General features: G+C 47.9%; 1 protein-coding gene across 2 annotated transcripts in view; it reads right to left on the reverse strand.

Moving 5' to 3' along the window:
* The window catches only part of NUP107 (nucleoporin 107), a 790,450-nt gene that overhangs the window by 623,434 nt on the left and 140,347 nt on the right, over window positions 1-26,669 (reverse strand). For both annotated transcript variants that reach the window (XM_069629720.1, XM_069629721.1), the window contains one exon: window positions 3,050-3,185. In XM_069629720.1, coding sequence (XP_069485821.1) covers window positions 3,050-3,185 — 136 coding nt within the window. The remainder of the gene's footprint in view (window positions 1-3,049; window positions 3,186-26,669) is intronic.

Genomic DNA, 26,669 nt, shown 5'->3' on the forward strand with positions numbered 1-26,669 from the left:
CTCTAGATGCATTCACCTGATATTAATTAGCTCTCCTCACACTAATAAAAGGCAGAACCCAGAGATACATTCGGAGCAAGGCAGAACATGAGTACCAGCAGAACTTCTGAGGCAAAGGCAAACCTACTGTAGCAGAATGACGGATCTAGGGGGGGAGAGCAGCGGGTAGAAAACCCCAAGAGTGCCCTGCTGGACGTTGTTGCCTCTGACAGGCCACGTAAACCATGTGGAGCAGGCCAGGTCCCACAAGTGAAGACTGCATTGTGTTTCAAGGACGACAGCGAAGCTCCCGGGGGAGCAGCAGAGGTGCGGAGGCAAGGCCAAGCCTCTGGTACTAACCTTGACTTTTGAAGTGGATATTGCAAAACCGAGAAAACAACGCACACAGCCGGTGAGCTGGCAAGCGACCTGAGAGACAGATGTGTGTTGAAGTGGAAGTAGCACCATTATATCACAAGTGAAGGCTGCACACATGTAGATGAAAAACAGACCTGTGAATGAACTTTGAAGTGAAAGACGGCTGCAAAATCAGCGATACTAAGTAACGGAGTGGTCCGGCAAAAGGAAGTAGCCTATTCGAAAGTCTTTGTGAAAGTTACTTTGTTAGAAGTGATCAAGCAAATGAAGAGGGAAAGTGAGATAAAGAAGTTTAACTCCTAGAGAAAGGGAAAGTGAAAATGTAACTATAGCTGAGTCAAAGTGGTCCGAAAAGTAAACCATGCACATTCGAAAGTCTTTGACATCCCAAATGGGTCAGAGCCCTACAGAGGGAGACCTGAAGTGAAATATGCTTGGGGAAGCCCCCTTGCAAGTTTCAGTTGAACTTTAATTTTGAGAGGTATGAGCCCGGCAGAGGGGGACCAACGAGAACTCTGTAGTGAAGGGACTGAGCCTGACAGAGGGACCTTTGTGAACTTTTTGGTTGAAACATTATCTTTCGAACTAATGAAGAGACAAAAAAGTGGCAGGCTAGACAGGCCTCGATTCACGTTCTGGCGCGGTTTATTGTATCAGAAGCCAAGCCAGAGTGCGTCATCCTGCCCACAAGGGTCTAACACGGGGATTAGAGCTGGTTCAACCGCACTTTTGCTTTGAACACAGAAGTTTACTTTTGCATACATTTCTCATTTTTACACGTTTGTTTAAGAGATAGGGCAGGCATTAGGTTTCCTTAGAATAGGCCATTTTGATTGCACAGACTCAGGACTGCGTTATTTATTATTTGATGGTCGAGACTACTCCCATCTTAGTTTTAGGGCCAAATAGGAGTTTCTCCAATCCCAAATATATCAATAAGGGTTTTACAAATTGTACCCATTAGGTCATTGTCATACTGTTGATGCCATGCCTCCCCTACACCAGCTTGTGCTACAAGTTGCTGTGTACGGTGTTGTATCATATGGCAACAGGGAGGCCTAAAAACCATTGGACAACTCTTCGCCGATGGGAAACTTTGTCAATTTCCAGGTTCGAAAATGAAAGTCGATCTTGATGAGAGTGAAAGTTTCCACTATTCACAAACACGCCATTGGACCTCATCTCTCAATTCGCAAAGGGGCAACCATGTAACGCCTGCCTTTAGAATCGTTCAGTACACCAGTTGTCCGCTGTGCGGTTTCCACTTTATATAGGATTCTGCTGATTTGTCCACAAGATTCACTTATAGGAATAGTTGGGAAAGAGATCTATAGAAAGAAATCTCAAGATCATAATCGGATATGGGAAAGAGCAGCTACTGCAGTCTTTAGTACCCAACTGAAAGAAAATTATTTTAAAAACGTTTTTCGGTGGTACTCCAAGCAGACATCAATAAGATATATTCAGATTGTTCTGATGCATGCTTGTATCTTTCTCCACATCTGGTGGAACTGCCTGAAAATTCAGTCATTCTGGAGAGATGTTATTTACAAGATTAAAGAAATCACTGGTGTCCATCTCTTCGGACCCACTATTGGCATTTCTGAGAAATCCGGTACAAGTTAATATACAACCACTCCGATCCCCAACTGGTTAACTGATTTCCTATCTCCAGGCAGGTGCTAAATTAACTATAGCGCAATCCTGAAAGTGGGCAGATCCTCCTCATATCAAAATATGGTGACATAGTATATGGTCCATAGTAACAATGGAGAAAATAAAATTCGTACTGCATGGATCCATGTGATTTTCCCGAAAAACTTTCATTCAAAGCACTGGATACCGTACTGCATAATAAATTCCAACCATGCACGAATGTATGGTATCCCTTTATTGATTAGGTTACTTCTTGCGGGAAGCAGTGTGGCTAGACAGATACATTTACAAGGTTACAAGGTTTCTCACTCACTTAATCCCCAGAACAGTTCAGAGGTGGTCGTTGGTTCAACTGTTCACTGGAGAAAAAGCTGGGAATTGGGACGTGTGGTGACTTGGAGAAACAGGCAAGCAAAATGTTAATGTTCCTTTGAGGTGACGACAGCCCCTACGACCCCCACCCCCCCGGCCTGGTGATTAATGTTTCACAGTCTATACCTAAAGTCATTCAGACTGGTAGGTGTGTGTGTGTGTGCGTTATCCTCTTGTAAATCCCCTCTTTTCTCGTTTAAACATCTCTTGCTATATTTCATATATACCAGGTTTAAGGTGGTTGTATAGGTCTCTATAAGCAGAAATAATTTGATCTTTTTCTTTTCTTAATTTCACTCACGACTCAACACTGTGGGGCAACGTGTCAAATACATTCTTTTCAACTTAACACATTTGAACCTGTACATGGAGTCTTCCCCAGTTTGTCATGTTTCATCGGATTGGCCAATGCCAGCAAATTTGTTGAAGATCCATCCATGTATTTAAAAGTTATAGGTGAAAGCATTTTCTCCATTCTCAAATGTAACCTTACCTACAGAGCCACGACCGGTGCTCTATAATATGCATAAAGGTCAACAAGGACCTAAATAAGCATTTCTTTACTCAAAATGCTTCACACACTGATCATATATACAAAAGTCAAACGCATGAAAATAACAAGTGGCTTTACATGATTGGGACAAAGAACATGTCGATTACTTACCAGCTTCCCCAGGATCCTCCTCTTGTAGCAAGGCTGCACTCATGGTGACTTCCTCAGTAAAACTTGGCGAGTCCAGGATTCCACTCCGCTGCAGCGTAAATGTGTTTCCCCAGTTACTGTCATCCATATTGGATAACTAAGGAATATGAGAAAAACGTATGAGGGGTGGATTTGAAGGTAAAAAAGTTGATGCATGCTTATAGAATCCGATTTGTAAAACAAATTTGTATAGCTGTATGAGAACAGCTGATCAGTTGGCAAAACTAAATGAAGATTTCACTGCCTGAAAAGCCATTGTTTTATTTTGTATTAAGTGACATGGTTTACCTAAAATATGCACAAGATAGGTAATAGTAAAATAAATCCAGTTATTCAAAACACTTTTCACAATAAATTCAATGAATAGAAAACATTATTAGAAGAAAATTTTAAAAACAGCCAAAATTGTACAATAAGTCCATGAATAGCATACCAGATTAAGAGAACGGTCAAACAGCAATCTGATATAATAAAAACCTAGAACAGGAATAAGTGCGCAGAATGGCAAACCGATCATTAGGTGTGTAGTATCATAGTACAGAATAAAAGACCACATGTAGGTTTGTCCGAAGCCACCCTGCCCCGCTTCACTGCTAGAGGGAGCTGTTTTAGGCATACAACAAGATTTCAAGTTCATCTTCCAGGCGATGTATTTCAAGAATGATCACATTCAATTAGCTGCAGAAAAGGCTCTAGAGAGGGATAGCACTTCAACAGCATACTGCAAGTTGCATACACTAAGAAAATGTAGACATTTAAAAAAAAGAAATTCAATGAAGAACTAGTTCTCTAACAAAATACATAAAGCTTTGTTTTAAATGTAGTTACGTATTATGTAATTATTCATTGTAATATTTGTACTTACGTATTATGTAATTATTCATTGTAATATTTCTTGGTATTGCTAGAAACCTGAAGGTGTCTCACCCACTTGTCCCCAGAGATCTGCCATCCAGGTGGCCAGGACACAGCCATTGCTATTGGATCCAGTTCCTGGGGGTGGACCAGTGGGGGGAGGATCACCTGGAGGGTAAGGGGTCTTCGGGGATTAGAAGTCAGACACCAACGGGCAAGACGCGGTACCCGCTTCCTTGTAACATCTTGTCCACAAACTACCCTGTAGGATATCTAGAAGCTCTACCCCCCCCCTGCCGACCATTTTCCAACACATACATTTTCCGACACGGGGACAATGGACTTACACCAGAGCCGTTTAACCTGACATGTCCCAAAACAATGGTCAGGCAGAGTCAGGCAATTGACAACTACACACGCCTGACAGCCCTTTCCCTTCCCCACAGAGTAAAAGGCAGAGCATGAGAGCACACAACGTTCAAGACCAACTGCACAACACAGCAGTTATTCCGAATAAGCAGTTTAAAAGGAGAAGAAAAGCGGCGAGACCCGAAAGGACGACAAGGAGGGAAGTGCCCTTGCCCTTTTCAACCCACACCCACAAAACCTCCTTGAAAGGAATCATAATACCGGGATATACAGCTGTGTGCTGCATAGCGGATGTCAACAGTGCACAGGGGCCTCCCGTGCTGATAGCCCAGGCAGGGATGCATACTGGCTAGCGTGGTACCGTACTGGACTCGAGAGACAAGAAATGCCAAGGAGTTAAACACAGCCGGTGAGTCAGAGGGAGCCAATAGTAAGCCGGGCTGTGTTGAGCTGAAGGTTGCAATCAGCAACATATTGTGTAAGCAAGAACTTGTGCATGTTTAAACTTTTGGAAAGCCCAGTGAAGGGCCAGCTGCAGAGTGGGCAGGCACCGTAGCATTGCTCATTCGAAGGACTCTGGCTGGCCCATTTGTGGTACAAGTACAGGGATGCCTTGGGAGAGGCCAATGCGAGGTGTCACAGGGGTCCTACTAGGGTCATGTCAAATCCTTTGTACACTCAAAAGTGTTTGACCAATTGTCAAGAGAAAGCTAGTGGAAGGGAATGCTCCCGCTTTCTGAAGAGAGTGTGAACATTGTGATAGAAAGGCTATATGAACCCGAAGGAGAGATGCCAAAGGGAAAGCCAACGAGAGTGAACCCCGTACTGTGATAAAGCAAGTTGAACTGTGTATCTGACATGAGTGAACCCGGCCAAAGGATGTCCACAGTGAATGATTGTTGAACTTGTGTCAGAAGGGCTGTAGTAAACCCGACAAAGGGAGGCAAAGACAAGGATTAAAACCCAACACAGTGATATTAAGGCGAAAGGGAATCGCCCAACGTGAAAGATAAATTGAAGTAACTTTGTTTTGGCACTTCAGGTCATCTTAGGCAAGAGACCTTGGGTAACAGACTCGGCCACAGATAGCCCTGATGTTTTTGAACTGAACTGTAACCCCGTGCTAGCGAGGCCCATGAGGGTGCTGTAAGTCCCGCCTTGTCCCGTGCTTGAAAATGTGGGGAATGGAGACCCCAGCCATACCATCCTGACTTACCATTTTGTGAACACTTCTTTCTTTTCTGGTAAACATTACCCCACACTATTTTGTAATTTAGTGGTAAGGATTGGCAATATTTTCTTTTCTTTTTAATATAGGCCCTTTTTATTTGACAAGACGCCACTAGGACTGCCTTATTATTTGATGGTCGCAACTTGTTCCCATCTTAGATTTAGGTTTAGATTAGCTGTTTTTCTCACCCATTTCTATAGTTTACTGTGATCACATGTGTCTGTCTTTACTGTTGCCACCATGAGTTCCTTACAGTATGTATTATTATATCAATAATATTCTTCATGCAAGTTTTAAACTTAAATTTACTTTATTTTGTGATCTTGTGTCTACTTCGAATCATGCTGCACGTGAATTGTATTACTCAGACATCCATCAACATCATATATTTGAGTACAAAGCTCCAAGTGGAATCCAAGACAATGAGGAGCAGATCCAACAACTGGCCGCATGTACTATGTTGAACTTTCAATGGAGTATGTGAGATTTCTTTTTTTTTTTTACCTCAAACAAAAAGAAAAAAAAAAGGAGCAAGATCCTTTACAAAGATTTTTTTCTATTAACAAATTACATTAAAATACACCACATAATATATTTATACTCTGAAAAGGTCTTCATTTACGCACATTAGCTTGTGTGCACATGCTTTTCCACTAGTATTACAATAAAGTGCATAATAATTTCAGTATGACAGCAGTATTAAGTTATAGCTCAGTGCAACAAAATGTACTTTATACAGAAACATAATCACTGCAATTGTCAGAGCAGTCTCATGGCCAGATGATGAACAGAACCAGAAATCATCAGAGTATAGCCAAGCATCATAATGTACAAATCTTGCAAAGGAACAAGTTACTTACCTGTAACTGTTGTTCTCCAGCATGGGTCTGGCATGGATTCACATGCTCATGAATATTCCCCGTCAGGCTGGGAATCCTCGGTAAAGAAAAATCAGTATCAGTTTCGTTTCTGATCTGTCTTTCGTAGTAGTAACCAATCACTGATCTCTGCGTCATACTGACCACAGCCAATGACTGCCATCTCCCTAAGCCCCGCCTCTGGCCATCTTCAGATTTGGTAGCACGTGAAGTAGCAGTATGACCAAGTGAAGAGCCGCAGAGGGGTAGGCGGGAGGGTTCGCATGTGAATCCATGCCAGATCCATGCTGGAGAACAACAGTTACAGGTAAGTAACTTGTTCCTTCTCCAGCATGGGGTCTGGAATGGATTCACATGCTCATGAATAAAAGAATACATAGCAGTACACACATGCACAACCACGGGAGGCGGCAACAAGCTCAACATTAAGCAATACCACAACTCAACATTAAGCATCTCTTACCTTCTCACCAGGCTTACCTTAGGCGAACAGGTTGCGCAGCACTGCTTGGCCGACCCTGGACTCCTCCCTGGAATCCCGGTAGACGCAGTAGAATTTCGTGAAGGTGTGCATCGACCTCCACGTAGCAGCCCTGCAGATGTCCAGCAAGGGCACACCAGATAGGAATGCCGTGGTAGCTGCGATCGCTCTGGTGGAATGGGCTCTCGGACGGCCAGGCAGCGGTCGGTTTGCCAACCGATGACAGTACATGATACAGCCGGAGAGCCATCTGGAAATGGAAGCCTTTGAGAGAGCCTTCCCCTGATTGACAGGTCCAAAGTTCACAAAAAGTTGCGACGTCTTCCGAAAACTCTTCGTGCGGTCCATGTAGAACTTCAGCGCTCTAGCCACATCCAGCGAGTGCAAAGTCCTTTCAGCCGGCGACGGGAAGAAAACAAGCAACACCAAGGGTTCGTTGAGGTGGAAGTCCGACGGCACCTTGGGCATGAAGGAGGGGTGCGTCCTGAGCACTACCCTTGTGTCGTGAAAAGTCACGTACGGGGGCTTGCAGGAAAGGGCCTGGATCTCTCCCACCTGTCGTGCGGAGGTGATGGCCACAAGAAACGCTGTTTTCCACGACAAGAACTTCAACGTAGCTGAGTGCCGAGGCTCGAACAGAGGTCCCATGAGCTTGGTCAGCACCACGTTGAGCTCCCACGCCGGAGCCTTCACCGGCGGGAACGATCTGAACAGTCCCTTCATGAATTCTTTCACCAGACGATGAGACCACAAAGACGTCCGTCCCGTGGTTCTGGTGTATCGGGAGATTGCAGCAAGATGAATCTTGATGGAAGCGTGCGCCAGTCCAGCCTTGGCCAGCGTCAGCAGGTACGGCAGTACTTGAGGAGCCGTAATCCGTAGAGGGTTAATCTTCTGTGCGTGGCACCAGACAGAGAACCTCTTCCATTTGTGTCCGTAGCATTTAAGAGTTGAGGACGCCCTGGCATTTGCAAGAACCTCTCTGCAGTCGGCCGGTATGTCGTAACCTCCAAACTCTAGTGCTGCAGGAGCCAGGCCTGCAAGTTCAGCGACTTCGGGTCGTGATGGAGGATGGCACCTCCTTCCCTGGAGAGAAGATCCGCGTCCACTGGCAGCTTGATTGATGGGGACGCTGACAAGTCCAGAAGGTCTGGGAACCATATCTGCTTCGGCCACGCAGGTGCGACGAGGATCATCCTGCACTGTGACCTCTTGAGCTGGTTGATGAGCCGGATCAGCAACGGCAATGGAGGGAACGCGTATAGGAACAGGCCCTCCCAGGGGAACGAGAAAGCATTGCCCATGCTCCTCGGCTGGGGAAACCTGCTGGCGAACCTCCGGCACTTGGAGTTCGTCGCCGTCGCGAACAGATCGATCTGGGGTGTGCCCCACCGTCGTAAGAGGCGGTCCACTAGATCCTGTCGTAGTTCCCACTCGTGGCACGAGCGCAGCTCTCTGCTGAGCGAGTCAGCGATGGTGTTTTTTATTCCTGCCAGATGAAACGGCACCAGACATATCCCTTGGGCGACGGCCCAATGCCACAGATCCTGCGCCTCCTTGGACAGGGCTAGGGATCTGGTACCGCCCTGCTTCCTGATGTAGAACATGGTGGTGGTGTTGTTGGTGAAGATCCTCACCACCTTGCCCTTGAGGGACGGAAGAAAGGACCTGAGGGCCCAAAACACTGCACGGAGCTCCAGGACGTTGATATGGAGGGACTTCTCCGTCGACAGCCAAAGGCCTCGCGTGCAGATTTTCGGTGTGCGCTCCCCACCCTTCCAGGGAGGCATCCGTGGTCACCGTCTTCTGGTGGCCCAGGGTCTGGAAGTCCATGCCCGCCGTCAGATGCGCGCGGGTGCCCCACCACTGAATCGCTCATCGGAAGCTCTCGTCGAGTGTGATCCTCTCGTCGAAGCTGCCCGTCGTCTGGATCCAGCGAGCGTCCAGGAACTCCTGTAACGGGCGCATCCGAAGCCTGCACAGGCGGATGAGATAAATTCAAGAAGACATCATTCGAGGAGGGATTTGATGGACCTCACCCTGGCCGTGTCCGCAACCAGCATCCGCTGCACCTTGTCCAAGATGGCCCTCGTCCTTTCCACCGACAGAGAGGCCAGAAGCGCCACTGTGTCGAGTTTCGCTCCCAGAAACAGTGCATCTTGCGCGGGCACCAGGTGGGACTTGGTGTAGTTTATGGAGAATCCCAGGTCCGTGAGTAGTTGTCCGCGGCGAGCTCCTTTGTCTTTGCTCGGATGAGCCAGTCGTCCAGGTAGGGGTAGACGTGGATCCCCTCCAGGCGCAGCCGCGCCACCACCGGTGCGAGGCACTTGGTGAACACCCTGGGTGCCAACCTCAATCCGAAGGGAAGGGCTCTGAACTGGCAGTGACGCCCTTGGACCACGAATCTGAGAAACTTTCGGTCCCCCTTTAGGATGGGGATATGGAAGTAAGCATCCTCCAAATCCGACGACAGGAAATCGCTCTCCTCCCGCTGACCCAGGACGTGCTGGAGGGTGACCATCCGGAACTTCTGTGCCTTGATGAACTTGTTTAGTCGTCGTAGGTCCAGGATGGGACGCCATCCTCCTGTCTTCTTCTTCACGAGGAAGTATCTTGAGTAAACTCCGGAGCCCCGAAGCCTCTTTGGGACGAGCTCGATGGCCTTTCTTGAGCATCGCCTTTACCTCCAAGAGAAGTTGAGGGACCTGATGTTCCTTCCTGGCCACGGGGGGGGGCGCGCGGGCACTTCTTTAGAAACTCGAGCGCGTGACCCTGGGCCAGGGCGTCCAGCACCCAACGGTCGGTGGAGATGGACTCCCACACGCTGACGAAGTTCACCAGCCGGCCTCCCACCGGGATGCTTCGGTGGGGGCCCGACCCCACGGCTGGTTCAGTCCAGCTTCGACGAGGCTTTGCCGCCTTGTCCTCCCTGGCGACGACGGCGGGGTCCGTCCGACTTGCCTCGTCCCCTGTAGGCTTCCTTTGACGACGAACGGGCCGCTTGACGGTAGGTGGAATATCCGCCGCCAGAACCTTTGGAGGCACCCTGCTTGCCTCCGGCGCTCCGAAAGGGCGGCCGTCGTTGCTGGAGAACACCAAGAGCCCGGGCCGTCTCCGTGTCCATCTTGATGGCTTTTAGGGAATCGTCCACTGTTTTCCCAAACATGTTGCTCCCGTCGAATGGCATGTCCAAAACTCTGGTCTGCACGTCCTGCCGGAAGTCCGTTGCCTTGAGCCATCCACGCCGTCTAAGGCACACGCCGTTGCCCAACTGGCGAAATCCAGTGTCAGCGATGTCCGTCGCTATCGTAATGGCGTTGTCCGGCGCCACTTCTCCTTCCTGCAAGATCTCTAGGGCCTCCGCCCTCTTGTCGTCCGGTAGGAAGTCCAGCAGGGGGGGCGATCTTGTACCACAACTCCCTGTCGTAGCGGGCTACGATAGCTAAGGCGTTGGCAACCTTAATCGTTGTTGCTGCCGATGAGATGACTCTGCGTCCCATTGTGTCCAATTTCTTTCCCTCGCCGTCCTGGGGGGGGGGGGGGATATATTGACGTAGAGGCTGAAGCCCCCCCCCGCTTTCTTCCTGGCTGCCGCGGAGACGATCGAGTACGGGGTCGGCTGTGCCCAAAAGGCACAAGGAGGCCGCGTCCGGGACCCGGTACTTCTTCTCGTACCGATCCCTTCTCGCAGGCGTTGTGGATGGGATCTTGAGGAGGGCGAGACCCTCATCCCAGATATCGTCCAGTAGAGGTACAGCGAGGACCGTCTTCCTCTTGGTCTCGCGCTGTTGATAAAGGAAACCTTCCTTCTTCTCTTCCGGGCAGAGCTGGAAAAGCTCGGATGCCCTGGCGATCCTGGCATAAAAGGATCCAATCTCGTCGGGCGGGGAAGCCCAGGGAGGAGGTGACCACGGAAGATCCTCGTCGTAAACCTCGTCGCCTGTACCCGTCGCGGCGTGTCCGTCCCCGTATCATCCCCCACGGGTCGTGGACGGGGAGGAGGGCTGAGCAGGGCGCAATGGTTGAAAAGGAGGTGGAGGATGACTCCTTCTCCTCTTAGGAGGGCCTGGCTCCGGGTCCCCCGTCAGGAGCGGTTCCTCCGTTGGTGGTAACGGCAATCTCGTCCTTATCTCCGAGCATAAGGACTGTATAGCCAACAAAATGGCCACCGAGTTGTCTTGCAGCACTGGTTGAGGGGATTCCGACGGGCGGTCAGGAGCCTCGTCGGCACCCTCGACGTTCTCGTCGTCTCCTACGTCCGGGTCCCTCCCGACGGGCTGGTCTTCTTCCACACCAATGCCGTGGCTTAAGACTTCGATCAGCTCCTCTTCAGAGGTTGAGGCCAAATCCACAACGACCTCCTGCCCCCCTTTTTTCTTCTCCGTTGGAGGTTTCACGGGGGTCCTGTCGATGGGCTTGAAAGAGGACTCCCTCCACTGGTGTAGCCTCCACAGGCTGAGCCAGGGCCGCCGCGACTGTCTCGATAGAGGCCTTGGCAGGGTGGATCAAGGCTTTCACCACCTTAGGTGCGCTCACCGCCCTCTCCTTGGGGGGAGGGTCACCGCCTCGCTCCCCCTCCGATGGGGCCTTCGAGCTTGACCGGGGTCTCTCCAGGAGCTTCGCCGGGTGCTCGGCCTTCCTCTTACCCGAGCCAGAGCGTCCGGGGAGGATGCGCCCTGCCTGGCAACCGTAGAGCCCGACCGTTCGGCGCTCCCGGTGCCAGCGGACTCGCAGTGCTTGGCCTTCTGTTGGGCCCCCATCACCGGGGCGCCCTCAAGGTCTTAGAAGACCGCTCGGACTTCTTTTTCTCGCCTGACGGGCTCTTCCCTTCTAGCCAGTTGGCGAGACGCAGATGGCGGTCCTTCATGGTCTGCTCCGACATATTGCCGCAAAACGCACAGTCCTTCTCCACGTGCGTCTTGTCCTCATGCAGGCAGTAGAGGCAAAGGGAGTGTTCGTCCTCCTTTAAGACATTCTGAAGCTGGCATCCAGGGCAGACCCTGAACAGCTTTCTGGGCGTCGAGCTTCCCTTCTCCTGGGCCATGTCCGAGATGGGCCAGAGAAACTTCTAGAGTCCTGCAAAAGCGTGGCTCGACGAAATCTTCACCCTTGAGGGGCGTAGTGGAATCCGACATGGGTCCCTGTTGATCGGATAAAGAAACGGTGGAGCTTGAGGCTCTTTTGTCCGAAAAAAAGAGAATTTTCCTATGAAAAAGCGCGAAAACGCACTACAGCTCGAGAGCAATAGCACGAGGATCCCAACACATGAACGTGCGGTAAAAATCTGAAGATGGCTGCCAGAGGCGGGGCTTAGGGAGATGGCAGTCATTGGCTGTGGTCAGTATGACGCAGAGATCAGTGATTGGTTATTACTACGAAAGACAGATCAGAAACGAAACTGATACTGATTTTTCTTTACCGAGGATTCCCAGCCTGACGACGGGGAATATTCATGAGCATGTGAATCCATGCCAGACCCCATGCTGGAGAACAGCAAGCATCTCAAAGAATGTTAAGCCAGACATTTCACTAATTAGTGAAGCAAAGATTCAATAGTATCTAATGGATTACAGTGCGAAAAGGAGTTTAGAGATAATTTGTTATTACGAATACAAAATATTTCGCTGGTGGGGAGCTACAGTAAAAAATAAATACATTGAAAATATATAAAGCGATCTAAAAATACATTGACACCAAGTTATCTTCTGGATGAAATTATACAGTTTCAAACCTTTGTCACAGAGGAAAACAAAATGATAGATACCAAATCCACATACCTGTCTAGAGTAGTAAATTCACAGTATGATCTAAACCTGTAACCTAACTCAATTGATAGTGGCCAGCACCAACAGCCGCTTCAAACATTTGGTGAAATGGTGCCAACTCCTGATCAAACTCCGACAGTTTCTTCAAAAAGAGCTAAACCTTTTCATGTTGACAAAAAAAAAAAAAAAAACTAAAAAAAGTTTGCGATTGGGCAAAGACGGGACATTATTTATTGTGTTATGGTTTAAAAACAGTGAAAACCTTTCACAAAGTATAATACAAAAGAACACAAAAGCAACATTCATCCAGATAAAAAGAAACAATTCATATTTACAGTCAATTTGTTAAAACATATCCTACATATGTTCGTACAATTACCAATTAATAAAGCTTCATTAACCATTGTTAAAAAAACTATTTTGTCAATGAATGATGCAAAAAAAAAAGAAAGACAGGGCCAAAGTGATTGTGCAACTCTGAGCAAGTGGTCTGTGCTTATAAAGTGCCATGTCCTCCATAATAGAGTAAAGCAAAGAAGAAAATACTCTATACCTCGTAGCTTGGAAAAAGCTTAGGTCCTCAATGATCTACCAAAGGGACAAATGATAACGTGCCCGCTGCCTATTAAAACCAACGCAAATGCGCTAAATGTAAACATTGACTCCACGTTCCACAATTATCTTAAATGTTTTCTGTAAAAAAGGCAACCAGGGTTAAAATTAAGGATAGCCGTTTACATCACATGCAATGCGGCCAAAATTCCACACATCTCAAAGACTCCCCATTGTATACAAATCGCAAAAAGTATACTGTCAGACCTACATAATCTGCACTTTTGCATTGATTGTTCTAACTTTAACGGTCCGACCGATTCAAGAGTATTTAATATGTTGAGTCAGAATCTGAAGTATCAATAACAATGCAAAGAGCAAGGACATTTCTTTACATAAGCCATAGGTGTAAACAGAAGGTGGGGATATTTCATATATTCCTTGATGTTGGTATTTTAAGAGATGTGACCAATTTTCAATCACATCCCACTGTTTCAATTTACGCTTTTCCACATTGTATTTTTCTGGGAAATAAACAGTTTCAATATTGAACTCCTATAAGAAGCACTCAAATGTTTGCATAAATAATTGTAGTGCTACAACATGATCCTTTTGTCTGGTCATCCTTCCCAATCCATAGAACAAAGTTAGTTGATTGTTAGTTGCAAGGGAATGGTATTGTTTCAACGTATTCCATATCACAATAGACAATAAGGAGCGCAAACCCAATTCAAATCTTATTGCCTCAAATTAGCAAATTTGGAGGTAATTTTAACACTGCCCGCAATATACAGCCCTCCAGCACACTTATGCATTTGCAATTTTGATGCTCGATCAATTCTAAACCAATAGATGAGGACAGGAATGACTTTATAAAACTCAAGCACAGGTTGCAGAGAGAATTCTCCCAATTTCTTTTTTTGTTTTAAAGATACCAATTAACTTCATCCAATGCTTTACCTTCAGTAAACTATGTGCGTCGAATTTCTTCGATTTAAAAAAAATGAATAGTCTTCGTCTTCACAGGATTATTATTTAAACTATTAATTAGTATGTGCACATTTTTGCAAAACTGCTCACTCTTCTGGAAACCGATTGGCATGGTATCTAATAAAAGCAGATCATCTGCAATGCCACCCGATGTGAAGGTTGCCCAATTCCAGAGGGAATGCACCTGACAAGAGTTAAAACTTCTTGAAGATCAGCCATAAATAGGTTGAAAAGGCAGGTGGGCCAGGAAAGATGATGGCTACGTAGCACTTGAACTTCCGTGACCTGGTGCCTGCAACAAGGACTATTTCCCTCCTGTTCAACATCTGAGGAGTAGGAAATGTAAGATTGAGGGACCCACGAGTTGTGGGGCGAGTTTTGGCCACTGCGCTCACCTACTTATCCTTTCTGGCTGGAGCAGGTAGTTGCGAGGTCCTCAGCAAATATGATGGTGGTTGCAATGGAATTCCAGCTGTGAGAGGGTCCTCCCGGCCCCTGAGGTACATGCCCGGGATGGACCGCTGCCACACAGACCCCTAACTTTACCCTGCTGCTACACGGAAGCTACTGGAGACTTGCTGGGTCCTCACATTATCGACACTGCAGGGGTCAGCGCTTCTCTGCGCGACACTGTGTATGTCCGGGGATACGAAGACTCCATCTGCAGGCAGACTGAGGGCCGGTGAACCAGCGAGGGCTGGGATGTGTGCGCGCTGGGGCAACGGACCCACTTCCCTGCTACATATTAGCGCGGAGCAGAAATACTACCGTTATTCGCTCACGGGAGTCCGCTTGAGCGAGAAGGGTGTGATGCAACTTTAAGAGTGGCAGGGGTCTCTACTGGTACCACGAGACGCATGGTGCATGTATATTGCACCCTGCATATATGGAGGCTCATTTTGCACTTGGCTAGAGCAATCTTTGAGCTACTTACTGCATGATCCTGCTTTATCACACAGTCATATCTGGACCTGCCTCAGTTATCTTCCCTCCAGATTCAGTGCTGATCCCTGCCGGCCTACCCAGCTGCCCTGCAGTTCAAGAGAGGGGCCCTATGAGTTAGTGAGGCGCCCATATCAATATTTACACTGCCAATTACTGAGAACTGCTTTGGCCTACTATTTGTTTGCTCAGAGACTGTCACAGGGTAAAAGAGGCTCCAAGTCATGGCGCCAAGTGTTTTGTAGCAATGTTACATCACATGTGGGAGGGAGATCCCTGCCTGCACGGTCACTGTGGCCCTATCCCTGCCTGCTGGTCATTGAAGACGGCACCACTCCTTGTAGTTCACTGCTGCCTATTTTTTCAGAGATTAGGGGGTGGTGATCTTCTATTGCAGTGACTGCCAGAGTAGATTGGAGGCTGCAATGACCACGGGGGCTGGAAGAAAGCAGAGCTAAATTAATAGGTTTACTAAAGCTACTCTGAAAGCTTTAGCAGCCCACAGTGATGCTTCGCCTGCAGGTGATGCACCAAACCCAAGTGAGCCTACTAAGATGCAAAATATGATGGCCTGCATGCAGGAGGGATCCATCAAGTCAAAGCTGGAAAACACAAATTGCGGCTTGTGGAGGCGGAAAACGGAGTGGGGATGGAAGACGTTACTCTTTTGAAGACTGAAGTATCTTCCCTTAGTAAGCAGGTCCAGGCTGTTACCAAGAAAAAAGACGAACTGTAGTCCTATTAGAGGCGCAACAATATTTGGATAATTGGGGTTCCGGAGAATAACTTAGAAGGCAATATGGAGGGTTTTGTACAGCATATCATCCTTTGAACCCTTAAATCCAAACCGTCACCGCAATTCGTGGTGGAGCTCGCTCCCCGGGCGCTTGCGCCCAAGCCCAATCATTGCTTGCCTACTCAATTATCTTGATAGAGATGCGATCCTCTGAACCGCTTGAGAAAAAGGAGAGCTGCTCTTAGGCTCCAGCAGGATACATATGTACCCAGACTTCTCTGTGATGGTGCAGCAGAAGAGGACGCCTTTTTTGGCAGTGAAGAAAAGACTCTGGGAACTGACCATGCAATATGCAATGTTTTACCCGGCTAAACTCTGTAGAGATTGTAGCAGCAAAACATACTTTTTCACGATTCCGGAAGAGGCCATGAAGTTCTTGGACGAACACTCTACTGCAACATGAACCCAATTCCACCGTCCTTGGTCATGGGCATGTCTTGTTCAGTCGCTTGCGCCTCCAAGTTCAGAGAAATGCAAATCCTTGGCTCCTGGGAGCCACTGCTTGGAATATGGCCACACCCCGAGAATGCTGGGGTTACTATACCCCTTTCCTTATTATTGTAAGATGCAGGAGTCATATTTTTCTTTGCTACCAAGTTTTTCAATCATTGTTGCTGAGCCTGCATCATTGCCTGTGTGTCAACCTCCCCCATGCAATGTTGCAAAGTTTGGCTGGGCGTTTGTTTTGGGGGTTCTACCTTCCCAATTGGGCAGAGGATGAGGGAGGGGCGTGGGGGACTTATATAAAGGGTTACAAATGGCACTGGCTGAAAATAGGGCAATTCTATTGCAGTACAGGGGATGCAAAGGTAATGTTTCACGCTGTGCCACCCTGCAGGCAGGTCATGGCTTTGTGAGAATGCTTACCATACTGGGGGATGGTGGGTGAACTAACGTGTATGAGCGGGAATTTGCAGGGACTTCGAAACCCAGTTAAGTAGCGGAAGCTCCTGCTTTACATTGAACGCCACAAAGTTAAGTTATTATTCTTACAGGAGACCCATGCTTTGACTAGGGGCTATGAGCGAGTTGCTAGGAGCTGCGGCAATAACCGGTTTTATACCACATATTCAACACTCTCTAGGGGGGGTAATGATCTTGCTTCATAATTTGCTATTGCACATAAGAGGGTGCACACCAATCCATTGGGGCGATATGTATTGGTTTATGGGGTATTGGCAGGACAGGAAGTGCTACTGCTAAATGTGTATGGCCCTAATGTGGACGAGCTGGCGTTCTATGTGGAGCTCGATGATTTGTTATCTTGCTATACCTTGGTGCCCATATTGTAAGAAGAGGACATTTTTATATTTTTTCTGTAGATGTGCACCATGATAGGTCTGGCTGGTCGCGCTGGCTGCTGTCTAAAGCAGCACTGGAAATGTGAGAGAGAATGGTCGATTTGTGTCTGGTGGATATCTGGAGGGTTGTCAACCCTCAAGATAGCACTTATTCATACAACTCTGCGGTGCACAATTCATTTTCCCGTATAGACCGCTGGCTCTTATCCGAAGCGCTGCTCGGCGGGATTGTCACGGCAAGTACACCTGCCTAGGACATCCTCTGATCTCACTCTGAATCTGGTCTCCCTTCGCCAGGATGGGCTCCCTGGGCTTCACGCTAACTGGCAATTTAAATCTCAAGCTCTGAAGGATGTGGGCTTTGAGACTAACCTCACCGACCATGTAACTCTTTACTTGGAGACAAATGTGGGGTCGGTCTCCTCAGCGTGCACCTATGGGAGGCTTTTAAGGCTTGGATCCAGAGTATAGGGATGGCAACTGAGTGCAGGGTCTAAAGTACATCTGGCAGGATATCCAGCGCAGTGAAAAAAATCTCTGTTCTTTGGAAAGGCAGCAATCGGCTAGCCACCCTTTGCTACACTTTTGCAAGTTAAGAAAGTACTGGACGACTTTAGATACAATGTATCTAGAAAGATTACGTTTCTTAGCGCTCTGGTGTCAGCGAGACAATATGGGGAGAGCGAGCGTCTGGGTAGGTTGCTTGCTTGTTTTGTCAGGCAGGTAAATGTAGGTTGTTGCATCTACCTAGTCAGGAATGATGTTGGTGTCTTAGTGCATAAACTATCAGAAATTAACTACGTGTTTGCAGCATTGTATTCACTGTTGTACTCCAACAAAGACACGCGCGCTGATGCCAACATTGATAGGTTTCTAGAGGGGCTCCCACTTACATGCTTGTCGACTGAGGTTGGGGCTCAGTTCGACATTCCCATGTCCGGGGATGAGTTTGCACGAGTCATTGACGTCCTACCTGCTGGGAAGGCCCCGGGCGGTCTCGCGACCAAATTTTATAAACACTTCAAGTCTGCCCTTGTGCCTTATCTGCGCGGTGTCTTGGTGGAAGCTCTCGACTCTTGTATGCTCTCCAGCACTTTGAGGGAGGCAGTAGTCACAATATTATTGAAGCCAGATAGCCAGTTGATATTTGTCAGGGGAGCAGAGTACACGAGTGCTCAGGGGCCCTGGCACCCCCCAGGAAAATGTTCTTTTCATGAAATTCCCTATTCTTAGAATGCAACTTTTATTTGGGGGTGCCAGCATCCCCAGGAAAACCAAAAGTCGGCACCCCTGATCTTTGTGGTTCGTACCGGACCCTTTCTCTGATAAACTGACGTCAAGATCTTCACAAACATTTTTGCCACCCGACTATCACCTTATATGCCCAATATAATACACCCGGAGCAGTCGTGTTTTATACCAAGTTCAGAATGACCAGAGCGTTCAAGCTGTGGCCGTCACGCTCGATATGCAAAAAGCCTTTGACTTACTTAGTGTCATGGCATTTCATGTACACTATATTGGAGAAATGTGGTTTTGGCCTTGATTTTGTCTAGTATGTGCAATTGCTCTACTCTTCTCCAGTTGCTAAATTTAGCATTAATGGGACGCGGTCTACCCAAATTCATATATCCAGGGGTACACGTCAAGGGTGCCCTGTCACCTCTTATTTGCCATAGCCATTGAGCCTTTAGCAAACCTTATCAGGCATAGACAACAGCATAGTGGCATTCGCATAGATGGGGAGCCACATCTTTCGCCGCAGATTATGCAATTGTATACGTAAGGGATCCACACACCCATCTGCACCCCATCATGCATGATGTCGCCTTTGGGGGAAACTTTCTGGACTACAAGTGAACTGTGGTAAATTGGAGCTTTTTCATCTCACCGAGGCCACGGCTGAGCCCCGGGACCTGCTGGGATTTACGTGGGCACAGATTTTAGTATTTAGGAGTCACAGTTACTAGGCGTCGTAATGCACTATACGATTATAACTATGGGAAATACCTAGCGTACCTTTCACCTAAACTCCAGACCTGGGCACATCTGCCATTGAAAATTGTGGGTAAAATGGCCTTGCTCAAGATGACTATTCTCCCCCAAGATCTTTTACTTTCTTCAAAACATACCTTTATGGCCTGGCATGAAATCTTTTTAAAAAGCTAGCAGCTGATGTCACCTCTTGCGTGGCACACGGGCGCGGTGCACCTAAAATGGGATCCTCTGGTCATGCCTTATGTGCAGGCAGTTTCAGGTATATTGGTTGGCAGCACCAGCACAATATGCAGCTTTCTGGTTTGTAGGAGATGTCATACCGCATGTTAAAAGGCAGTAGGGACATTAGGTCTTTGGTAGTGCCCCCAGCGTTGCTTGATCCTTGGAAGCTGTTGGGAGACGCACATCCCTACCACGGTGACGTTCCGTTGTGGAACTGTGACATCATTTCCCCAGAGTGGATGGGGTTAATGAGAGGCGCTTGGTTCAGAATAGGTTGAGCATGTTGAGGAACATGTTTTTGAATGGGAATGTTATCTCTGCTGCCGATATCCCTGCACTTACACAATATAGATACTCACAGTGGCTTCAATATATTGGTGTCCACAAGGTCATCTGGAGCCACTGGGAAAGTTTCCCAGTGGAGTTTGAGAATGACTTCTTACTTGGGTTTATTATGGGACCTATGGATCCCAGGCAGTCTCTTCACTGTACAGGGCGATACAAGACCAAATATTGACGCCTCTGGCAAAATTACGATCTAAGTGAGCAATAGGTAGGAATGTTGCGATTACAGTGACATCTGGAGGAACATGTGTTTGCAGACGCGGGATGTCTCCTTGAACTCCCGATTTCACGGAAACAAATCAAAGTCCTACAAAAGGCACCATTACATGCCAGCAAGGCTGAAGCTTTTTTCCCCCCGGTGACTACGGGTTGTTTCCCCAGGTGCAGGGTGGCGCGGGGGTGCAGGGGGGGGGGGGGAGAAGCAGGATACTTTCATATGGCATGGAGTTGCACCAAACTAGATGACTACTGGAAGGAAGTGTGCAACATCCTCACTGAAAAGACATGTTAAGTTGGACGCTACCCCCATGCAGTGTCTATTTCATGTTTTTGAGGACCAGAGAGTGAAGGGGCGAAAGTTAGTGAATCTATGTTTGCTGTTTGCGATGCAATGTCTATTACTACATTGGTCAAAGGCCACTATACCATTGATTAGCGAAGGACTAAAGGCTATTGCATGGGCCAGCGACACCGAAGAACATTGGGTTACCATGCAGGCAGTGGGGAATGGTGTGTTGGTGTGATACAAAAATAAGCACATTTAGAGAATGGGAGGAATTTTTAAGGCTGCAAGTGTTCTCCACAGCAAATTCCGGTCCACACAGTAAGAAGCTATAGACATATCTAAACATGCTGAAAACAAAGATCTACCTTTTATACTCGTCTCTAGCAAAGGTGATAAAGAAAGATATTAAGAGAGGTCCCCATGGGTTTCCTGAACCAAGTGCGAAAGATGCTGAGTAATATGGGGCTGCTATCCAATCCTCTAGATTTTTAAGAACAAAGAATGCAAATACTTTACTATTGACATAAATCAGAGGAATAGGTAGATCATTCATTGAGATGTGCAAGCTCCTTTTTATAGATTGCTACAATGATGTCTTTATGCCATGAAAGCGGAAAAATACGATTTCAGGACCTCCTGATCATCCGTATGTCTGCCCAAAGGCGAGTATTTTTTTAGTGATGCATTTGGGCCACACATCCAAGACCTTTTTAGTCTGTTGAGTCGATTCACAGGATTCTCGTCACTTCTCCCCAGAGGTGAGCCTATCCCTGTGAGGCACGGGGGTGAGTTCGCTACACAGCATTCACCTAGCAGTGGCGGCCAGCAGGACCTCAAAGGGAGACTCCCCTCTTGGGTTCAAGGACTCCCTTTCCGTAAAGGAACTCTTAACCCCACCCACTTTCCTATGAACCCCTTCAGACAATCACCGCCTCAGCAGACAACCTGAACAGACCACTGTTTGCGATTGCAATACCGCTTCCTGTTAGGGAGAATTCTCAGACATGTGCCAATTCCCTCCACCTTAGGGACCCCCAGCAACTTTGGTGGATTTTGAGAACTTGATTTTCTTTTTTAACCTGGAGTGAGTGTGCCCCTTTTTTCCCCCACTCTCTCATGTATTTTAATGTGATTTTGTAAACCTTTTCTCTTTTGGTTGGGGAGTCTGACAAACTCCATAGGCATCATCTTTTACATTGCGTCACGCAGCACCTTCTGTGCAGTGACACAGGTAAGTCTTTCAGATTTTCCAAAGGTTTAAATACCTTCTCTTGGTTAAACTACTGTTTCCAAGAGCAGTAAAGTGAAACTGACTTTACTTACATTTGTAACTTTCTAGACCTAGCACACACTATCTTCCAATAGGGTGCTGGAGGGGTCACCTAGTATCCCCTTTGTCTAGCTTCTCATTTAACATTTTTTATTTTACCCTTTTCTCACGGAATGGCTGGTGGCAGTGGTTTTATTTTAACTACCATGGTGTGCATTTACCGCGGGCTGCGTTCGCAACTGCAGTAAAGCACCCAAGGGTGCCATTTTTATCAAAATGGCCCCGGTCTTTTTTTCGCAATTTCTTTGTGGAAAGCAGGAGCTTTTGGAGCTTGAGATATACTCTGCGCGCCAAACCAGGTTTGGTCCCATTGTTCGCTTTGCCTTTGGCGGGATTCACAAGTGAAGCCCCCCTCTGGCTCCAGGGTGTCTGTGGTAGGCTGGAAGTGAGGGAGGTACCCGAAACTCCCTGTGCTTAAGTCTCCTAGGAGACCCGAATGCACCCTGTGGTGATTGGCCAGCTGACTGACTGGCAAGGACAGACACCCTGCTGGGCGAGTGTCAGCTAGGCTGGAATGAATGGGAGATAACCGAATAAAAGGCGAATCTTTTGGCTTGGAAGGCAGAGTCGACCACTGGACGAAGGAACCGAAGAACTTGAAGAGGACGCCTGCTCCAACTCCTGGACCATTGGTTTGCCCAGTGAAGCCCTGCTGCAGTGCCGAAATGGCAAGTTCGGATTGATAGAGAAGCCCCTGCAAGGATGACTTCTCCCCTTGAGTTGATGGGACCAATCAACTCCAAAGTAAGCCACCTGGCCATCCATCTCAGAGCTGGTTGAATTTCCACAGAGTAGATGCTGGAAACCATATAGCCAGGGAGAGGAACACCAGATTGTGAATGTTGTTTTTAAGCTGGCCAAGAGCTCCAGGAATATCCTCCGGAATCCCAGGAAGCAGGACTGGACAAGCCTGAGCCCCCTCAACAGAGTGTGGGACCCCAGAAGCAAAGGAAATCCATCTCGACAGCCAGGAACTGAAGTGTTGCTATTAGCGGTAGACGTGAGGAGCTGAAACACTAAACAGCCACTGAAAGTGAAGTTTGCCGGTTGCAAGTTTTGACCATCCCAGTGCATTGCAGGAGTCCCACGAAGTCCTCCCTCTTGTCCCCACTACTGAGGTCCAGGAACAGTGAGACCTGCACAGGAAAAGGAGTCATCGGCTGCATCTTTTCTCCATCTTTAAAGGTGCTGTACAAAGTCAGAGAACTTACCTCTTGCTGTAAAGTTGCTTGCATCTTCTACTACTCACAAGTCTAATCAGCCTGTGGCCGAACGTTTGAGTCGTTTCTTCAAAGACTTCTAAAACATTGTGTAAAGACTTTTCCATTTACCTACCAGAGGTGCTTCATCCAGTTATAAGACTTTGGCCCATTGACTTTGGCTTAGCCTATTGTATTGAATGACTCTTTCTGGGGGGATCCAAATGTATTTGCCTGCTTAAGAATATGTGTGGTCCCTTCTATGTTGTAAATAATCTTTTCCTTTGACATCTTACTCCATGATTCTAAATGCAACAGTGATATATTAATCCCTTAAGTGCCAAGGACGAGATTGCTCGTCCTTTTTGGCACCTTGTTTTGTGTGATCCCTGCAAAAGGGAATTTTGGGTGGGATTGGGGGGGGGGGGCACTAGCCACCAGGGATATATTTGACAGAAAAGGGGGGTGGCCCTCTCCCCCTCACCCCAAGGGGAAATGGGGCACCCCTTGTAGCCCTCCCTGGGGGCAGATATCTGCTCCTAGGAAGGGGCATCTGACCCCAGGGAGGGCTGCATGAGATGTCTCCCTCTTATCTGCCCCCAGGGAGGGCTGAATGAGATGCCCCCCTGCATTTGGTGTGGGGGGGGGTAGAGGGTCACCCCCCAGAACATTACGAAATTACCTGGCGGTTTAGGGTGCCCCTCAGCCCGCCCTAAAGTGTAGTGTACCCGTTCCACTTTTTCTTTGTTTACGAAATTTGCCTTGGCGCAGAGGGGCACATTGGTGTGCCAATCTGGTGCTGGGGTGCCCAAACCTTACTGTCCCACCCAATGGGTGGCCTTTTCCACCATTTTCCGGGCCCTCTTCCCCCCTCCCCATCCCAAATGGAGGGGGAGAGGGGTGTACCTCACGCAGCCGTTTATAGGAGGCCCAGGAAGGCCTGCATGAGGTGCCCCTGCCACCCATTTGGAGCGCGGGGGAGAGGGCCCCCAAAAATTGTGGGACAGGTCCCCCAGTAGGTGGGGCAGTAAGGTTTGGGCACCCCAGGGCCAGATTGGCACACCAATGTGCCCCTCTGCGCCAAGGCAAGCTTCAAAGAAAAAAATGGAAAATGGTGGAACGAATTTTAGGGGGGCTGTGGGGCACCCCAAAGGGACAGGGAATTTTGTAATGGGAAGGGGTAGTGACCCTGTCTCCCCCACCCGCACTGGAGTGGGTGCCATGTCGTGCAGCCCTCCCTGGGACCCGATATCTGCTCCTAGGAACGGACCCCTGAGCCCAGGGAGGAGTGCAGGACAGCCCCCCCGCCTTATCTGCCCCTGGGGAGGGCTACATGAGATGGGCCGCCCCTCAAATTGGCCATGTGTGGATTCCAACGGGTGTCCTCTTTTGGGAAATGCATGGGCTGTCCTGACGAAAAAAGTACCTCACATGTGGGTGCACCTACTGGGGGCGCAAAAGGAAAAGGGTAACTCGCTGGTAAGCCCAAGCCTTTCGCCACAGCACAATTTGTTCATGTGGGCAACCTACAGATTTGGGCCAAGGGTGTCAAAGCCAGCAAGGACAACAGGGAACCCCATGCATTTCCCAAAAGAGGACACCCGTGGGAATGTACAGAGGTCTGACTTGGGCGAAGCGGCCCAGAATTTATTACCCAGAACCCCAGACAAAGTGAACATTGTGTTTTTCCCACACCAAATATCATACTTTGTTGGGGATTGTGGCTAATAAAAACTGGAGCAATTTGCGCAAGGCAGACCTCTGTGGAATCCCACGGGGGTCCTCTTTTGGGAAATGCATGGGGTTCCCCGTTTCCCTTGCTGGCTTCGACACCCTAGGCCCAAATCTGTAGGTTGCCCACATGAACAAAATGGTCAGTGGCGAAAGGCTTGGTGTTACCAGTGTGTTACCCTTTTCCTTTTGCGCCCCCAGTAGGTGCACCCACACATATGAGGTACCGTTTTCATCGGGACACGTGTGGGGATGCGGGAAGGTAGGCCATGTGTTGTTGGCGGTGTGTTTCGGTGGGTGGCCAGAGCGAAATGTGCGGAAAATGCACTTTTTTCCTCACATTTCGGACTTTGCAGGGGTGTCTGAGTAATACATTCTGGGCCGATTTGCGCAAATCATACCTCTGCGGATTCCCACGGGTGTCCTCTTTTCGGAAATGCATGGGGTTCCCTGTTTTAATTGGTGGCTTGGACACCCGAGGCCCATATCTGTCTGTTGTGCTTGTCTGGAGAAAGTGTCAAATTCAAGTGTCGAAACAGACTTGGGGTTACCTGTGTTTTAGGCTTTCCTCTTGGCGCCCAGGTAGGTGCACCCACACATGTGAGGTACCGTTTTCATCGGGACACCTGTGGGAACGCAGGAAGGTATAACATTTGTTGCGTTTGTGTAGTTTTCATAACGTTTTGAACCATTTGCTGGTGCCCTTTGTCACACAACCCTTTCATTTCCCAAATGTGGCCTACATTTAGTCGCTGCTTTAGGCACCATACACTTTTGTAACCTGCACAAGTCACCTACCCTTGAAAAGGTCTGCCTGTGCTCTTTCAAAAAATGGATGCTTGCCGTTCCTCACCACATTGGTTTTCCCGATTTACACATGCTAAGTGCGTCTGTTGAGGCCGTGAGCATAAACCTCCTGTGTACCATGGCTCAGTGTTTGGCTTGTGGTATTGCTCGTTTTGTAAAATACTACAGAAAATGTGTGCTTTCCTAACTGCAAGTGTCGGGGGAATGTAGCGGAGCATTGCTTTTCTCAAAATTCATAGAAGCCATTGCCGTATCAAGCCAACCATGTCCAACACATACCTTTTTTTGGTCAATTTCCTGCTTTTCCCACAATCTATGGCATTTTCCCCTACCTAGTTGTTGCCTGACCTACGCAAATCACCCCTTCCTAAACTTGGAATTTTGTCTACTTTTCAGAAATATATGCCTTTCTGTCCTCCAATTCGGCTTTCCTACCCTTTTCTTCCATTCCGTCCATGACTGTCCAATTGGCAAAAACGGCCAAAATCGCCTACCTCTTACAAAACAGTTGATAACCACATCAAAATAATTTGTTTTCGTTTCCACTCAACCTGTTCTTGAAAACCAGGAAATTGGGGAATTCAGCACAGCAAACCATTTGTTCCTAGCTCTTACAAGGAAAAAACCACAGGCTTCTTTGTACATCATTTTATTGGCATTTTCTGAAATAACCCAACATTTTCACCCTTTTTGCTCATTTTATCTCACCCCCCCTACAGCAACCTAGGATTCCTGGGTGGCGTTCCGACCGCCTACATGTGGGAAAGAAAGGAGCCAAATTTGGCTGAGATATCTCATGTAACAAAAAGATTACAAGACTTTGAATGGCCACATACTGAAATCACCAAAAAAGGCCCTGGCACTGGGGGAAATACCCATGACACTTAAAGGGTTAATGTCCCCAGCACCCTAGCAATTGAAGTCACCTGAGGGTGAAGGCAGTGTCTGTGGGCCATCCCAAGAGGGTATCAACTGATTTAGAGAGAGATATTAAGAGTGTATTTCATGAAGTGTATTTGAGTGTTACTGTTATATTGCTCCCTTCTGAAGAAGGCTTACTCTAACTGACTGATAAATTAATAATTGTTTATTCAAGAAACCTTGAGTGTAAGAGTTTATTTGAATACTTGGAACTGTAGATCTCTGTAACTCCACTACTGCTCACATTGACCCTTCTTGAGATAAGCTTGGCAGCTCAACATGCTATAAAAACTGTAGTACAAGCTTTTACCAAAGGTTGGGTTTCTTATACCTGTAGTCAAAGTTGCTTGTAGTGTTCCCAGA

This window comes from Ambystoma mexicanum, chromosome 12 (genome assembly GCF_040938575.1).
Source record: "Ambystoma mexicanum isolate Mex_15411 chromosome 12, UKY_AmexF1_1, whole genome shotgun sequence".
In the NCBI taxonomy this organism is placed as follows: domain Eukaryota; kingdom Metazoa; phylum Chordata; class Amphibia; order Caudata; family Ambystomatidae; genus Ambystoma; species Ambystoma mexicanum.